We start from the raw sequence: 17,062 nt of genomic DNA on the forward strand, positions 1-17,062 counted from the left end.
GTGGCTTACGTCTTTTCGGCGTTTGTGTAAATTCTCATGTTTGACTCTGAGTTTGATGTGCTCATCGCTTTTCCTCCAAACCGCAAACTCCCCACCAAGTTGAGATTGTTAAATGTTAACATGAAAAGCATTACAAGAAGATGTAAGTTTGATTGGCAATCTAAGTTTTCTGCCTAAAACGGTTCTTGGCTAGTTGAGTCCCACAGGGACTGGGGATTGTTAACTGACCAAAGCCCTGAGTCGTGCTGACGCCGGAATCTTGAGAAAATGGCGAGAAATGGCGAGGGATTGATGAAGAATCACGAGTAGCGTATTTATGTCATTGGGGCCGTGTAGGTAAAAGAGTACGAACAAACCTACCTGCCAAACAATCCAAGCTTTCATTCAGATCTACTGTCATGTACCTGACTTCTCTAACCATTCGCAGTTCATTTGTATAAACAGTTCAGTTGAAATAACGACATTGGTGACAAATTGCGCTATTTAGAACATCATGGGAGCAAGAGATGCGAATGAACCCATCCCTTTACTGCAGCTGGGCGTCCCATCGCAGCCTGCCGATGATTTTCCAGATTCTGATCATTTGGTCAACTCCCACCCTGCAAGAACTGGTTTGTCATCTTTTTTTCATGATGCCCTTTATTTATTACATTCAATTTATTTTCCCATTTGATTTTACAAATGCATTCCTTATTGCTTATGTTGATTCTTGGGAAACAAAATTGTATCTTGAAGGGAATACATGGACAGCAGTGGCTCATATCATAACAGGAGTAATTGGGTCTGGGGTGCTATCTCTGGCATGGAGCATGGCGCAGTTGGGCTGGATTTGGGGTCCGCTTTTGATGGTTTTCTTCGCAGCTGTTACTTTGGTGTCTACTTTTCTCATCTGCAATTGCTACAGATCTCCCGACCCTGACTACGGTCCTATCAGGAATAAATCCTATATTGATGCCGTTAGACAGAATTTAGGTATGTATCCATTTGTGTCCTTCGTGAATGATGTATGAGTAATTCAGGATTTGGTCTAAAACTGCTCCAGACACAACAATATGGGCAGCTGCATTTTACTGCCAGGATCGCCTGAACAAGTTTTTGTTTTGTTTTCTCATCTTGCTTGTTTCATCTGATCTTCAAAACTGTTTTGGGCTTTTGAGTTGGTATGTGAGGTGTGGGAGGATTTGGCATTGCAGGAAAGAAGAGTGCTTGGATATGTGGGCTGCTCATACAGATGAATCTCTATGGGACAGGAGTTGCGTATACTATCACAACCGCAATCTGCATGAGGTGCTGTTCCTACCATTATCTTGGACTGGATTTGATTTCTTGATTGCGATGCCAAGCCCTTAAAGTTTTTGTATGATGAAATGTTTTCTATACTAAATGGAGCTAAGTACTGGTTTGTAGAGATGAAGTTTCTTTGGACATGTAATATAATCTACTCCAACCATTTTATAGATAAGTGGCTGCAGAATGTTTTACCAATTCTGTATGGTTCTTTTCGTGGTATACAGCGCGATACAGAGATCAAACTGTTATCACAAGCATGGACATGATGCTCCTTGTGAATCTGAAAGTACATGGTACATGCTGTTATTTGGAGCAGTTCAAATATTTATGTCTCAGATACCTAATTTTCATAGTATGGAGTGGCTCTCTGTCATTGCTGCGATCATGTCCTTTGCCTATTCTTCAATCGGATTGGGGCTTGGAGCTGCCAAAGTCATAGGTAGATTTCTCGACCTGTTCTGTCATTTAGCATCATACTAGCTTGTCTCTGCCAACAACTACAAAATATTAAGGAAAATTGTAGATGATAAACATGTTCAACAAAAAGCTTTTGAAGTCCGTTTTTGTCGGCCGCTTTGTAATTTTTGTCAATAATGTATTCAGGAAACAAAGTAATAGAGGGTAGCATTTATGGAGTTTCAACTTCCACCGCAATCCAGAAAGTGTGGCAAGTATCTCAAGCAGTCGGAGATATAGCCTTTGCATATCCATACTGCATAATTGTTCTTGAAATACAGGTACAGGCCTTTGCACGTCAACATGCATATAAGTTATAATCCTGTCTAAATATTAAAAAAATGATAAACGGAATAACCAGACTAACTTAATCTGTAAACTTGCCAATGTGAAGGATACTTTGAAATCACCTCCATCAGAGAGGCAGATCATGAAGAAGGCATCAGTAATTTCAGTCTGTATCACCACTTTCTTTTATCTCAGCTGTGGAGGCTTTGGATATGCAGCATTTGGAGATCAAACACCAGGAGATATCTTGACCGGATTCAGCACCTATGGCCCCTACTGGCTGATCAACTTTGCTAACGCCTGTGTTGTTCTACACTTAATCGGAGGGTATCAGGTAAACAATGAAGTGAATCAGCCAAAAGACCTGCAATTTCCCACTACAACCGTGAACCAGCATCACTTGATTTTAGCTCCACATTGAATGAACATTCTTGCTGACAAGCTCACCGATATCCTTTTGCTGTCAATTTTCAGGTGTATTCTCAACCATTATTTGCTGTGGTGGACAAATGGCTGGCTGATCAGTTTCCCCCGAGCTCGTTTGTCAACAGAAACTACACTGTGAAACTTCCCTCAGTGCCAGCTTTAAGTTTAAATCTTGAGAGGCTATGCTTCCGGACGGCTTACGTTGCATCAACAACAGCAGTTGCTATGGTTTTCCCTTACTTTAACCAGGTCCTAGGAGTACTGGGAACCATCAACTTTTGGCCATTGTCCATATATTTCCCAGTGGAAATGTGGTTGAGGCAGAAAAATATAGGACCCTGGACAACCAAGTGGATTCTTTTCAGGACTTTCGGCATTCTTTGCTTTTTACTAAATATGTTCATTCTTGCTGGATCGATACAAGGAATCGCGGCTGCTAGATTCAGTTAGGAACTGTTCAATGAAATAGGATCAGACACAAAACAGATTCATACCGGGATAGTAACATACCTGGTTACTATACTGAACATAAAACAGATTCCATCTGAAGAATTTTCACGTGGAGCAAAAACAGTAATCTAATTTGGTATAACGCCATTTTGATCTTCCAACGCTACAGGCATTCTTACATGGGACAGCACGACGCTTTGATCCATGCATGATTATTGAATTTCAGAAAATTAATGTTATTACGCGGTTCGATGTAATGTTGCAGATGAATAAACAACTTGCACTAAATAATAATTTTGATCCCAATCTTAACAAATTAAAGAAAATTTGTTTTAATTAGGATTCACTTATACGTAACTAGTTTTGTGAAGCATATAAGTTATCAGATGAATGTAACAATAATTACATAATTATAATTATAATGGTAACAATAATTACATAATTACAATTATAATGGCAGGTCGGATAATTTTGTGATTGTAGATAAATAATCCAACGGTTCTATTCTGCCATATATCTATGTTCTTTGTGGACAACTCAGTTTGGTCTACAGACGGGCCTGCATTGGGCTTGGGCTGTAATAATAGCCGCAAAGATGAGATCCCAAAATATGAGAAAAGCGAATCATCGTGGACTTGGTGGCATGTACCCGTAGGCTGTTCTGCATCCTCCCCTGCAGTTATTGAATCGCCCTGTGTAGCTGTGTGGGGGCGATAATCGCAGTTGACCAAATTCAGTCCTCTCCGTCTCCACTGATGGTGGGTATGGAAATAGGTGGATATGATCAGCAGACATCACTGTTGTCGCATTCAACTTCCTCTTCTCCTTCGTCTTCTTTATCATGCAGCGATCAAGCTGCCGGGCATGCTCATAAGACTGGTGACTATGATCTTCACTTTATCATCTCTCTCGATTTCTGATAACTTGAAAATAGCACAACCCTGGGTTTTTTTTACGTAGATAACGGCTCGAGTCTTTCGGTCATTGGTCTTTATTCTTCTTTTTCATGTTCTTCCCCTATCATTTTGTGCTGAATTCCGGGGAAGGTCTGGCATCAGGTCAGCAAGGGAGAAGGGGCAGCGCTGCAAAAACTGTCTTTTTAGAGGACCTCTTTCACTTCTCTTCTTACTCTGTCCTGGTGCTGCTTTTTGCTCTTCTGATAACTGCTTATTTAATCTAACTGAGAAGCGTTTAGAAGTCCAGCCACTATTACTAGTATTCTGTTCTTTCTTCTCTGTGATTCCGCAGTTTGCTTAGAATTCCTTCAAGCAAGATCCCATGCATATATTCCTCAAGAAAAACAACTCTGAACAGATAAAAAAATTACAACAAATTTGGTTGAAACTTAATCTGATAAAGAATGGGATAATTCGATACTAAAGAGTATGATTGAGATTACAGGTCAACCCAATTCCTCTGCTGTTCTAACGAAGTAGGAGCACCAAGCACACAATATTGCTGAAGTGTTCATCATAGCTTATATATCAATGAGTGAATTTTTTCTTTTTGGTAGAACAATTAAGAAATATATAATACTATGTCTACCTCCAGCAGAGCGATCAGGGACGATATGGACTGCTTTGGCACATATAATAACAGCGGTAATTGGTTCCGGGGTACTATCACTAGGATGGAGTATGTCACACCTTGGATGGGTTGCAGGTCCATTAACCATGTTGGCATTTGCATCAGTTACCCTTACTTCTGCAATTCTTCTTTGCAACTGCTACATATCTGCTGATCTCGACAAAGGGTTACACAGAAATGGCTCCTACTTGGATGCTGTGCGAAGAATTCTAGGTAAGATTTACGAAGTAGGTTATACTCATTCAGCATGCAAAAATCCTGGAACATTCATCCTGTTTCGCAAATAGCCTCTCGTGACTTTTTATCCCTTTTTGAATTGGTGGAAGTGGAGAAATTAAGATACTATAGTTTAGAGAAACCCTGTCTCCCACATTATACACACAAAACGAAAGCTAATATATTGTTTGCAGTTGAATTAGAACAAGAGAACTTTTGTCTTCAAACAGTTCTTCTATTCTACTTAAGGGGCAACTTCTTTTTGTTCTATCTCGACTTTTACATCCTAGTGTATCAATGTAGAAACTAGTGGCTTACTATAATACAAAATGCACGCCATAAATTAGTTACCTATTGATTTGTGTAGGATCCGATGATCTTGAATTCAATTGTTTACTAAAAATGCGAAATCATAAACTTGACTTCTGTGTATGAATGGATTCTTTCTGAAACTGGGGTCGGCATTCACAAGGTGAAGTTTCAAAGTCAAGATAGAATATCTGGATTTTTCCCACACTTGTCCCTCGGCCCCACAGATGTCCAAGACACAAATTGAAAGCAGGTACAAATGTAACAATTAAATATCAACTGAAGATACTATTTACCTGAATAGTTTCCTCTTTCAACATCCAGATGTTTGAAAATATCAGAATTTTTCTTTGGATATCTTGCTCAAAATATTCTTATATTCTTGTTTATAGTCAATTATCTTTCTTCTTCTTGCATCTCAAACCTTATGCCACTTCAATTAATAGACAGAACCAGACCTTGCGTGGTTCCACCTCCTACGTAGTTACTTCAAGTAACAGATGGAGGTCTCTTCCTTACATTAGTAGTCCATTTACAGTTTTCCATGAAAAAGGAGCTCCAATGTCCTATGGAATTCAAGCACAAAAAATGCAGCACAACTTAAAGATTTTCTTCTTCTGCATAGCCTGTTAGTACAGATAAAGTTTCATGTGCTTGTGAGTAAAAAATATTACACTATGTTAAATCCTGAGACTGGGATCAAGACAATCCTTATCTTGGCCTCACAGGGAAGAAGAGTGCTTGGGTGTGTGGCATAATCGTTCGAATCAATTTCATCAAGGTGGGTATTGTCTACACAATTACGTCCTCCATCAGCATGAGGTATGATGATTAGCCTCTCCAATATTCCCACCTCCAAATCAACAAAAAGAACAGAAGTTTAGATAGTCATAGCCATAGTCTTCAATGCATAATACTGCCTATTTTTTTAACATGTTTTGTCCAGAGTCACTAGTAGCACTTTAGTAATAACATCTCATTCTTTTCTTTTTGTCGCTATGAGAGCATGTTAGACTACAATCTTAATTGTCAGCTTTCAAATGGTGCAGAGCAATTCAAAGGTCAAACTGTTACCATAGTGAAGGGCATACAGCTGCTTGTAAATATGGAACCACTTATTACATGCTTACATTTGGAATTATTCAAGTGATAGTTTCTCAAATACCTGATTTTCGGAACACTGAGTGGCTATCTGTCGTTGCCGCAGTCATGTCCTTCACATATTCTATCATTGGATCAGCACTTGGCTTGGCCAAAGTAATAGGTATGCAATTGGGAGAGAAATGCAACAAGAACAACTGGAACTATGACATTTTTGCCACATCCTATGTGTTCTGTTATTTTAACTCAACCTGAATTTACAGAAAATAGAGAAATAAAAGGCAGCATTGAAGGAGTTCCAACTTCCACTGCTGCACAAAAAGTATGGTCAATTTCTCAAGCGATTGGGGACATTGCCTTCGCTTTCCCTTTCTCTCTTATTTTTCTTGAGATAATGGTAAGGGAAGTTTACAACTAAAGTTTGTAATTCCTGATCAGAACCAAGCAAATATCAAGAGCTAATAGACCTTTTGGGATGAACTTACCTGAAGGACACTCTGAAGTCAAATCCACCAGAAAAAGTCACTATGAAGAAGGCATCTGTAATTGCAGTCTGTGTGACAACTTTCTTCTACTTATCTTGCGGAGGATTGGGTTATGCAGCTTTTGGTAATTCAACACCTGGAAACCTCTTGACTGGATTTGGGTTTTATGAGCCATACTGGCTTGTTGACTTCGCTAATGCATGTGTTGTTCTTCATCTCATTGGCGGATATCAGGTACTCATTCTAACATATTTTCCACTTTGGTGTCTTTGGTGCTGCAGTATCATGCTAATTTCTTTTGTATATATCTAAGGTGTTTACCCAGCCGCTTTATGCAAGTATTGAGCAATGGTTTACAGAGAAGTTTCCCAACAATGAATATGTGCATGGTGACCTAAAACAAATGCCTGCTTTGAGGCTCAATCTGCTTAGGTTGGGTCTCCGAACTGCTTACGTTGGATTCACCACAGGATTTGCAATGCTGTTTCCATACTTTAACCAAGTCGTGGGGTTAGCTGGAGCAATTAACTTTTGGCCTGTTGTTGTATACTTCCCTGTGGAAATGTACTTGGTGCAGAAAGAAATAAGGCCTTGGACAAGCAAATCAATTATTCTAAGGATATATTGTTTCATTACCTTGCTCGTTATCCTGTTTGCCTTTGTTGGCTCAATCAAAGGTCTTATAGCAGCAAGGTTCAGCTAAGATGGGATCACGTTTGAAGTTTGATGATGAAATTGACCTAGACAAATGAACAAAGCATCAGTCTCGAAATCCTTCATAGTGTTCTGGATTAGGACTGTCTGTCATTGCATTCTCCAGGTGCTCAAACTTATAGAAACTTCTACACTTAGAAAAGTTTTTTAAAACCTCTCTCCATAAGCTCCTATATTTATCTGAAGTATATATGTCATAAATGGTCCTTTAAATTTGTTTTTAAAATCACTTTAGTTCTCCGTTTTCACTTATTGAGTTTACCATCTCTAAAGTTCATATTTTGTTTATTGCAATCCATCTGTCAACTTTCCACAGAAAAGTCACCGGAATCTCGTCATGTGACCTTCACATGCTAAGTTGAAATACCTCCTGCAGATCTGCCTGGTCACGAGGAACAGAAAGGGACCTCAATGTATGGACAAATTCTTTAAGCAATGCAGGCCAATGAACCCGGCATCATGTAGTTGGTTGTCAAGTAAAAATATCCACATCCATCGTGAATCAAGATATTAAAAGGCAAGCACTATAACATTCCACACGAAGCTAGCCAAAGTACAGGTGATCCCAACAGTTAAGTCACTGTAACTTGGACAGTTCTTAAGGAGAGTCCAAAATTCCAAACAATAACAGCAGATTTGGAAAATAACTCGAGTCTATGAAATTAGATTATTAGAATAGCAATGTTTATTTCAAAAGAGTTGCACAACAGCTTAGATCTAAACCAACAAAAGCATGAAAGAACTTGCACTCAAGATAATCTGCAGAAGACTCACCATAGGCATCAACTGCTTCCCACCATTGTCCATAATTGGGATAGGTCATTGCCTGCCTCTGACCAGCACTATCACTTGATCTCTTCTTCTAAATAATTGAAATCTGAAGAACATAGTAGAAATAGACAAAGAAAGACAATATATCACAAATGGATAGGATTGACCAAATTAGCAAAAGCTTTGCAACTCCTCCTGGTAATTCTGATAAGAACTAGAGCCATCCTAATCAATGTGATAATCATACATTATACTATCCTTAAAACTATTATTGGCATTGCTGAAAGTTATCTTTGAATTGGTAAAGCCAGAGAGCTCATTCAGGTGCCAAAGCACGAGTTTGTTGGTACTTTCAATCCAAGTACATTGAATAGATCACCATCAACATTCCTGTGATGGCAACCTATCAGGGAAAAATTTGCAGTACATATCCAGGAAAGATTGGGAAGGGGAAGATCAACCATCAGTTCTTAAAAGCATGCAACTTTAAATACAAACTGGAAATTGAGCATCAAGAATAAAAATCACAAGCTTTATACTCAATACTCAAAGGAGAAAATCCAATCTCACTCTAGGGTCAAACATATATAATTTATCAATTTATGAAATTGTTTCAGAATTTTTCAGCAATTAGAGCCACATTTCTTGGAGACAATACAGGATCGAATATAGGTAGCAAGACAGTCTGAATAAGCACATTTCCCTGCTCTTGGAGAAACAACAGTCTATCAAGCAGCAAGATAGTTTCCAAAACAGGGCCTAGAGCAGCTCGCAATGTCCAGTAAGGGCCAACAAGTCCCTGCAGTTAATTAACAAACATGTCTGCCTTAAGAAAGATAGGGATAGTTAAATCTAAGAAAAGACTATGCTCTTACGTAGAGAAATCCTCGCAACATGACACCATCTCCAACATATGCATTTGCGTTTCAGCAGAACCAACATAAGATACCAGAATAAATGCTAAAAACCCAGTAGTCCAAACTCAGAAATAGGTCTACGCTCCTGACTGAACTCAGTAAAGAAACCACTCTCAGATGAATATCCATATCCGATCCCTCAGGTTTTCACCCCCCCCCCCCCCCCCCCCCCCCCGCAAAAAAAAAAGAATATACATATATATAAACTGATAATAATCCAGGAAGATAGACAGAATAACACAGAGTGGTTCAAGGATTTTGACAAGGAAAGAAAAATGACACCACAGATATACACCAAACTCAAATTTGTTTTCACTGTCTAAGGAAAACAATGAGGAATGGAATGGGGAGAAGGAGGGTGATGAATGTGTTGGGGAGGGTGTATCTTTAGGCTTTTCCCTCATATGCTTCACCTTTTTGTGAGGAAATTATATCCTCATTGATTATGTTGTATTTCAGTAACCTCTTTCTATTTTGTTCAAAAGCATTCATTTTAAGAATCAAAAAACAGATAAATAATAAATTAAAGCTTCATTTTCACTGATATACTGCCTGTTTCAATTAGAATTTTGATCCACTAAAAAGATCTCAAAACTGGCATGGTTTCAGTAAACACTAATTACAAAGGTAATAGTGGTGGTCCATATCCAACGGCGGTCATATATTTTCCTACTGACAGCATGTTTACCGATCATTAACAATTTAATTATAATCTCTTCAGCAGATGCGCATCAGCCCACATCCTGAAGAAAATTAAGGTCTGAACAGTTGTTCCACACAGTTCTTGCTCCTTCCGGTTTCATGTCAGTATTTACTAGGACTTCATGTTTCTCTAGTTAACTCCTAAACCCACACAAAGCAACACCATTGAACTATTGATAACAAATAACCAGCTGCGAAAAGCAATCACTTCCAGGAGGACCAGGACACTTGATTCAACATGCTATATCAGTCACAAAATTTAGCTGGTTTTCTAAACTTCAAAAACAATGCTACAATAATACATATCAAGCAGGCAAAACATAGTGAGCAGTAATAGTTTGAAATAACTGAACAACGAAATTAACTAAATCCAACTATTATAGCTGTGAAGCACGAAGACAGAAAAAAGTGCAAAGACAAACTTACGGAAAATTCTTCAGCTTCCTCCCACAACCTAGAAAATTCAATATCCTGAGGGACACAGAGACCAAGCCGACCTAATCCAGACTTGCAGAACTTCACAAACATGGAATATCTATCAGCAGAGTTAGCCTCTTTATTTGCAGATTTTGGATATGAAGAATGTTCGTTAAGCAAAGCATCCTTAGCATAGGTTGAACCTGCAGGAGAACCATCAAATAATGACGAAAGCATCCAGACAACAAGCTATGAAGTCCTCTGAGATGGCAGCTTCCTAGCTTACAACAAGAGTGTAAAAGTTATCTAGACGACACTACAGCGAAAAATCAACTTTAACTTTTTACCAAGGGATAATCATTCAGACACATAAGATCTGATCGTATGATGAAAAAACACCCATCTTGAGACACAGTGATAATACCACGGGTGATTGATTATGGAGTATTGGCAACAAGGTGGTAGTAGTGACTCTCGTGGTATTGTTGTCGCTGGGCTTTTGAGTGGGGTCAAATGTAGTAATGTGGGAGGTAGGCGTGCAAGGCTGATGGGGTGTGTTAAGGGGAAATAAATATGAAACAGAGTGAATGGGGAAAAATGGATTAAAACAAAACCAAAGGTTCATTTATTTATTTCCAGTAAGTTATGTAAACAAAAAAACCTCAATAAAATAGAAGTAAATAATTTTATATACTTAGGGTTCATCAGTCATCACTTAAATTTAATTTATTAAATATTATATTATTACCTATATAAGCATTTGTTATATAATAATCGACACAAGCTAACTATATTCATAAGGAGAAAAGGATCAAATAATATCAGACTTACAACAATTTTGGGAGAAAGTTTGAGCCATGTCCGCATTACACTCCAGGATCCTCCGATGATGCTGCCGACGAAAAGCCTTCCCCTGCCGCCCTATTGCTGGGCTTCGAGTTATAATCTCTGGGTAGCACTGAAAGAGAACCTTCAACCAGCAACCATATTAGACATTTTACTTAGCTGAGATCGATAAAAGTACAGATGCATAAAAATGACTCATGTATGAAATAAAGTTCCTCAATATATGAATATAGAATGATAACATAAGGAATGGTTCTTAAAAGACAAAAGGCAATCATGTGTACCATCTGAAATGCAGCACGAAAAGTATGAAGCTCAAAATTGTGAAGGCCGGCAGCTTCACCCAAACCTCTCCATCTCTCCGCACTCTAATTAATTAAACCGATGTCAGCAACCAACTTCATACTCAAAGAAGGCCAGACAAGGAGATTTTGAACAGTAATAAGCTGGATTGGATTACAAAGGTATAAAGCAACATTCACTCTAGCATCCATGACAGAAATGTCAATTTGAAACATCACCTGACAGGCTAGATCACGAGCATTCTTTCCCAGCTGTAAGTTTGCAGATTTAGCACCTCTACTCACTGGGAAACCAAATTGGCAATCACCTTCTTTGATGCCTTCTTCAGATAATAAGTTATAACAGCAACCGATACTAATCACTGCTTTGACTTCATCACATTCCATGAAAGTCCTAGTTATTAAATAACTAGAAGTCAGCCAGTAAAATAAGCAAATAACAAGCGAAAGCTTCTATATCAGCTAATGTGAGCAAAAACAGCTTCAAATCATACAATCAACTGCAAGATATAAGATCAAGTAATACCATGCCATAAAAGATGAAGAATGAAGGCATATGAACTCATTGTTTACATCAGGTTTGAATAAGTCAGATGAAATAGAACTTTACAACATGTTTTAAGAAATAAGCAACCACTTGCTGAGACTGAATAATGTAGACTCTAGGAAATCAGCAAAACACAAACACAATGCGACTTTCACCTAAGCATTGTCACTGAAAGATCTCCACAGGCATGAAGTCCAGCTAGAACCATTGTAGATTTGTCATCTGCTTTTGACGAATAGGGACATTCACTAGCAAGATCTCCTGCCAGAGGCTTTGAATCAGTGTTGTCTCTGAAAATAGTTGGGTTCTCCATCTCATCCACTTGCCTTAAGGAGCTGCTGATATCTTTCAACATGGCAGGGGACAGCACACGACATGTCACTGTTTTTGGTATGCAGAAACCTGAACTGGAGAAAGTTTTAAATTGTCTATAAGCTCAAGAGGAAAAAGAGAATTCTCTCAACCAGGTTACACAATTCTGGAACAACAAATCATAACTCAACAATTCTTTTATATACAATGAAGAAGACTTAACAAAAGCAGCCACTGACAAACATATTAAAACCAGTTCGGCCAATACTCATGAAGGAGCAAAGTATGCAACCAATGACCCCCAAGAGAAGCAAAGACTGGCTTGTCAGATAATTGACCATGCAAATTCAGGAAACAGTCTCTGCATTAATCCTTCCTTTATTGTGAATTCAGAAGTACATAAACATTTCAGAGCCAAAACAAACAACTCCAAAGGCATTTAAAGCATTAGAAAGGCAAAATATGAATGCATACTGTTAAAGAGATCAAGGGACTGATACTAAGGTGAGTCCATTTTGAGTTGCCCCCCATTTATATAAGTATAAAATGCAGAAAAGTAGGGTATGAATGTGAATTAAAGCCTATGGAAATTTTAGATTGACAAAGGGAAATAAAGATGCAAAACGGTATAATACGCGTTATCTACTTTAAAATTCCAAACGAATGAGAAAAACAACAGCACAGTGGGGAAACATGCATCCTAACAATCCTATATTCAAATGATCATCATCCAAAAATGGTTCCTCGGTCAAAAACCAAGCATCCAGTATGTAGAAACTTCATGGAAAATCAACCTATTTCAAAGAAAAATAGCAAGTTCTAAGCTGCAGAAACGATCTGAAGCCAGAAAAGTAAATATTGCATGCCTTAAATAACAAGTGAACCAAGTCTTAAACCAGAGAATCAATACAGCACCTCAGAGAAAAGATGAAGATGCACATGTGCAAGAGAGAATTTGTTGAAAATGTTCAAATGGCGTATGTCTGTGAATGAGATATTAGTGAAAGAGGACTGATGGCAGTTTAGCAGGTAAACTTAAAGGAGGGAAACATTAGATCGGCTTGTGCAAGGTGAAAAGCAAGGAAAACAATCATGATAGTAACTGAGCCTTTGTGAATAACCAGTTTGGAGCAGTGGAAAAAGGTGCTTCGTCTTTGCAGAGGAACATAGAGAACTGCATGAGCTGGTGAGAATGAGAATATGCATACCAAAAGGTTAATTTAAAAAAATTAGCCATACCGAGATTTACATTTCTTAGCTGCATAATATTTCTCAATTCGCTTCGCACGTGCATCAGTAATACTTCCATGATGGGAAGAGGCATCAATTGCTATTACAGAAAGCTCATGTTCGAAGGAGAGAACTTGAGCAAGATAACCCTGCAAAACCATATCAAAGAAAGACATCTAATTGGCATGAACAAGCTAGAGAATCGAATGGACTTCATTGAACATTAGCCACAGCACATCTGTATCCAAGTAACCTTATTCAATATTATGTTAGAATAAACCTAAAAGAATGCAGAATTGAAATTGAGATATCAGGAAACTATTCACTGTATTTTAGAAAGAGATAGACAATCACGTGTAATTAAAAAAGAAAGAGGTTTCGATACCTGACCAGAACCAACATCAACAATTTTGTGGGACCCAACTCTTCTAGCAATGGAATCAATAACACCAGCAAGGGCTTGAATCTACTGCGGCAAACATAAATAATATGTAAGCATTGCAAATTCCAAAATTTCAGCTGTCAGGATAAAGCCAAAAGAAATCACATTAACTTAATGTGCAAGCATCTAGTTTATTAATTTAGATATTACATCAAAATCTCTCAGTTCATCTGAAACTTCCATTATACAGGCAAACAGATATAATCAAGGATAAGGAGACTATTCCAACCATCTTTGACCTGTTCAACTCCAACTATTCAGAAACCCATTTATGACCTCATTTCAGCAGCAACATCCATGAAAAGTAAAAGAAAGTTTACCAAGACCACTCCCTAGTAACTTTATTCGTTAACTTACAATCACAAAATTAAAGGCCATCCCCGCTTAGTCTTGAGGTCTATTTAACAAGTTGATCAAAGTGCTTCAAAAATAAGATCCTCACAGTTCTTGCAAGGAAATGAATATAACTGAAGAGCAAAAGGAAGGTGGCCTACTTCATGTTTTTTCTTTTGATTCATGCCTTGGGCAAGGACACTGTTCAGTGGTGCTACTCGCAGACCTGGGAAAGCCTGCAGCGACAGAACAATAAAACTCAAACAAATTGATGCCTATTAAGAATCCCCACGTAACTTAACCTTTCAGTCAATAAACAATTGCTCAGAGAAGGTAAAACCACAATGAATATGATCATATGTTAGAAAGGAAAAAAAAGAAAGAAAGAAAAAAAGTCCCAGGACACATCCATAAGATCCTTGTGTCCTTCAAAAGCACAGCGGCGTCAAATATGTTCAGTCATATGAAATGGTTGAAGCAAATAAGACATGTAACCTTCAACCAAAAGGATTTGACACAATTAAGCAAGAAGAATTTATTACACTACTGGTCGCAAGGTATGATTAACATACAGAATGGAGATAAGAAATACCTCCTGCAGATCTGCCTGATCACGAGGAAGAGAAAGGGACCTCAATGTAAGGACAAATTGTTTAAGCGAAGCAGGCCAATGATCCTGGCATTATTTAGTTATTTAGTTCAGTTCAAGACATTTAAGCATCTGTCATTCAGTCATAGAGCAAAAGGCAACAACTTGAGAAAAACCAGTTCCGGGTGTTGAGCATGATAGATGCAACACCAAAACAGAAACCCAACAACTGACCACAAAACAGACACATAAACAATCAATAAGAACCTAAATCAAAAAAAGAACTGGTGACGCAATAACAAAATTATTTAGTTTGGTTCAAGATATTAAGCATCAATCATTCAGTCAGAACATAAAGCAACAACTCAAGATGGAAAAGTTCGAGACGTTAGCAACAGAGATGCAGCTACAAAACATAAATCCAACAACTGATTACTGTTACTGCACAGACAAATAAAACAAACATAAAGTGAGTCTAACCAATAAGATCCTAAATCATCTTCTGACACAAATATAGGTGTTAACAGCCAAAAGTACAGGCGACTCAATTGCTTAGCAACTACAGCTGAGGCTAAGGTTTCAACAATAAACAGTAAATTAAATCTTTATAAAATACAAAATAAAAAATAAAAATTGCACTTTATTAATTTTAGTAATTTTAGAAACTTTAAATAATTGGTACAAGGTGAAATAATGTTCGAATTGAATTTTATAATTAATCTCATTAGCATATGAAAAAAGTTAATTTAATATTTTTAATTACAATAACAGTTTAATGTATTTGTATATTCTATCTATTAAAAAAGAGTTAGTAAATACGACAGACATGCACAATTATTTTTTCACTGTCTTTAGTAAATTTCCAGAAAAGACCCGCAGCAAAGATGAAAACCCAGGCAATGCAGAGAACCAACCTGGACCACTCCAGACGGGATTTGCAGAAGTTTATCCGCAGGCTCTTTCCGCAGGCAATCCATCCACTCTTTATCAACTGCTTCCCACAGTCTGTCCTGTCATGTGCCTTCAAATATTCACACCACCGTTGCATATATTAAGCAACACGAGTGAAAGTTTACCGCTTTCGAACATGTCAGAGGAATCTACCTTGAAGAAATTGACGACGTGGGCATCTAAGAAGAACCGATAAGGCTTGAGGAAGTCTATGATGGCATGGATCCATTTGAGGGTTTCACTAGCCGTCTTGCATGAGTAATTGCGCGCGCCGCCGCCATCAGCCATGCCGGAGTGCCTTCACGTCGTGAGCGCTAAAAATTTTTCCCCGCACAGCCGCCTCTGCCCGAAGTTAAGCGATTTAATGAAATCGCTACTACCCTCGCAAAAAGCCATCATGCGACTACTTAGAATTTGTCAAATTTGCCTAGCCCAACTGTCATCTTTATTTTCACCGTAACCCTAGGCCCAAATATCATATCTGCTAGCCCAACGTTCGAATTGAATCTTAGATCCAACAAGACTTAGCCCAACTACGGATTCATCTAATCCAAATATATGTATAATGGCATACACCCACACCCTCAACATTTGAGGTTTTTTGCACTTTATCTCTCAATTTATTTTTTTTTTTTTACGTTCGACCGTTCAAAAGTAGAATAAAAATAAAAAGGTGAACGATCGAATGTAAAAAAAACAATTGAGGATAAAGTGTAGAACACCTCAACATAATACATTTGATTATTTAAGTTTAATCATTTTGATCCATTTAGTCCTATAATTTGCATTTGTTTGTATAAACCACATTACATGCTGTAATTTATTCAATTTAGGACTAAACTTGCCCAATAATGTAGATGGCCAAAAAGAAAATGTGTCTCCCTCTCATGCAATTGTGGCTGCTCAAATGCAAATTAAAACAATTTTTTTTTTCAATCTTAATTTTTCACGCGTATTATTGGCAGTTCTAAATTCCCAACTTCTCTCCTTCCCTCAAATCCTAATTTTTCCCCGAAATTAATTAAAAATTTATTTCTACCCGACCACTAATCCATCCTCAGGGTTCCAATTTTTCGAGACAAGGAAAAAGGGGGGCAGAGGGGGGGAGGGAATTGTGTGAATTATCTCGGTAAGTTCAGCTCACTTCCTAAATGTTTGAGAATTCTTCGATCCCTTTTTTTTTTTTTAATTTCCAACAACAATTCTCAATCACCACAAGTCTAGTACTAAAAGTGTCAAAAATTAAAGAACTAAAAGCGTTGTGGGCAAATAAATTCAGGCTTAATTTGATCACTATATAATTACATGAGTAACTAAATCATAATTATAATATATACAGAATTAGATGTTTTAAAAGTATAACGTACTTCTCCGTAGAGGA

The 17,062-nt window shown here is 37.8% G+C and overlaps 3 protein-coding genes and 1 long non-coding RNA gene across 16 annotated transcripts; 2 read left to right on the top strand and 2 right to left on the bottom strand.

Moving 5' to 3' along the window:
• Positions 13-3,049, top strand: LOC105175019 (probable amino acid permease 7). 4 transcript variants are annotated; one of them, XM_011097313.2, is made up of 8 exons: positions 13-344; positions 445-611; positions 736-972; positions 1,194-1,287; positions 1,515-1,729; positions 1,894-2,027; positions 2,141-2,368; positions 2,509-3,049. In XM_011097313.2, exons 2-8 carry the CDS (start codon positions 494-496, stop codon positions 2,908-2,910), a joined length of 1,428 nt encoding a protein of 475 aa, XP_011095615.1. In that variant the 5' UTR covers positions 13-344; positions 445-493; the 3' UTR covers positions 2,911-3,049. The 4 variants fall into 4 exon arrangements, with proteins under 4 accessions (XP_011095615.1, XP_020553899.1, XP_011095616.1 ...); XM_020698240.1 differs by having other exon boundaries at positions 13-336; positions 428-611; XM_011097314.2 differs by having other exon boundaries at positions 13-336.
• LOC105175021 (probable amino acid permease 7) lies at positions 3,336-8,024 on the top strand. 4 transcript variants are annotated; one of them, XR_848877.2, is made up of 8 exons: positions 3,336-3,789; positions 4,462-4,710; positions 5,751-5,844; positions 6,072-6,286; positions 6,387-6,520; positions 6,615-6,842; positions 6,922-7,428; positions 7,639-8,024. XR_848877.2 is itself a non-coding variant. In XM_020698333.1 (7 exons), the coding sequence occupies exons 1-7, from the start codon at positions 3,666-3,668 to the stop codon at positions 7,309-7,311; spliced, it is 1,431 nt and encodes a 476-aa protein (XP_020553992.1). In that variant the 5' UTR covers positions 3,336-3,665; the 3' UTR covers positions 7,312-7,606. The 4 variants fall into 4 exon arrangements, 3 of the variants coding, with proteins under 3 accessions (XP_020553992.1, XP_011095619.1, XP_020553993.1); XM_020698333.1 differs by lacking the exon at positions 7,639-8,024 and having other exon boundaries at positions 4,465-4,710; positions 6,922-7,606; XM_011097317.2 differs by lacking the exon at positions 7,639-8,024 and having other exon boundaries at positions 6,922-7,605.
• On the bottom strand, positions 5,234-6,749 carry LOC110013008. Its single transcript, XR_002288151.1, has 3 exons — positions 6,609-6,749; positions 6,188-6,374; positions 5,234-5,875 (listed from the first exon to the last, which is right to left on the bottom strand). It is a non-coding gene; the product is annotated as an uncharacterized LOC110013008 (long non-coding RNA).
• LOC105175022 (methyltransferase-like protein 25) lies at positions 7,287-16,068 on the bottom strand. 7 transcript variants are annotated; one of them, XM_020698329.1, is made up of 13 exons: positions 15,835-16,068; positions 15,645-15,740; positions 14,734-14,817; positions 14,303-14,377; positions 13,752-13,832; positions 13,386-13,515; positions 11,980-12,226; positions 11,497-11,671; positions 11,260-11,343; positions 10,961-11,099; positions 10,139-10,332; positions 8,097-8,892; positions 7,287-7,348 (listed from the first exon to the last, which is right to left on the bottom strand). In XM_020698329.1, the coding sequence occupies exons 1-12, from the start codon at positions 15,967-15,969 to the stop codon at positions 8,707-8,709; spliced, it is 1,626 nt and encodes a 541-aa protein (XP_020553988.1). In that variant the 5' UTR covers positions 15,970-16,068; the 3' UTR covers positions 7,287-7,348; positions 8,097-8,706. The 7 variants fall into 7 exon arrangements, with proteins under 7 accessions (XP_020553988.1, XP_011095620.1, XP_011095621.1 ...); XM_011097318.2 differs by having other exon boundaries at positions 11,980-12,231; positions 13,376-13,515; positions 15,835-16,065; XM_011097319.2 differs by having other exon boundaries at positions 11,980-12,231; positions 13,376-13,515; positions 15,645-15,735; positions 15,835-16,032.

This window comes from Sesamum indicum, linkage group LG12 (genome assembly GCF_000512975.1).
Source record: "Sesamum indicum cultivar Zhongzhi No. 13 linkage group LG12, S_indicum_v1.0, whole genome shotgun sequence".
Classification (NCBI taxonomy): Eukaryota; Viridiplantae; Streptophyta; class Magnoliopsida; order Lamiales; family Pedaliaceae; genus Sesamum; species Sesamum indicum.

Coding starts and splice junctions, on each gene's coding strand:
- LOC105175021 (XM_011097317.2), top strand. CDS start 3,666: ATGGTGGGTATGGAAATAGGTGGATATGATCAGCAGACATCACTGTTG. Junction 4,711..5,750: donor TGCTGTGCGAAGAATTCTAG/GTAAGATTTACG, acceptor TTGGCCTCACAG/GGAAGAAGAGTGCTTGGGTG. Junction 5,845..6,071: donor ACGTCCTCCATCAGCATGAG/GTATGATGATTA, acceptor CAAATGGTGCAG/AGCAATTCAAAGGTCAAACT.
- LOC105175022 (XM_011097318.2), bottom strand. CDS start 15,969: ATGGCTGATGGCGGCGGCGCGCGCAATTACTCATGCAAGACGGCTAGT. Junction 11,344..11,496: donor CTCGTGATCTAGCCTGTCAG/GTGATGTTTCAA, acceptor TTAATTAATTAG/AGTGCGGAGAGATGGAGAGG. Junction 11,100..11,259: donor TTCGTGCTGCATTTCAGATG/GTACACATGATT, acceptor TGCTGGTTGAAG/GTTCTCTTTCAGTGCTACCC.
- LOC105175019 (XM_011097313.2), top strand. CDS start 494: ATGGGAGCAAGAGATGCGAATGAACCCATCCCTTTACTGCAGCTGGGC. Junction 612..735: donor CTCCCACCCTGCAAGAACTG/GTTTGTCATCTT, acceptor TGTATCTTGAAG/GGAATACATGGACAGCAGTG. Junction 2,028..2,140: donor TAATTGTTCTTGAAATACAG/GTACAGGCCTTT, acceptor GCCAATGTGAAG/GATACTTTGAAATCACCTCC.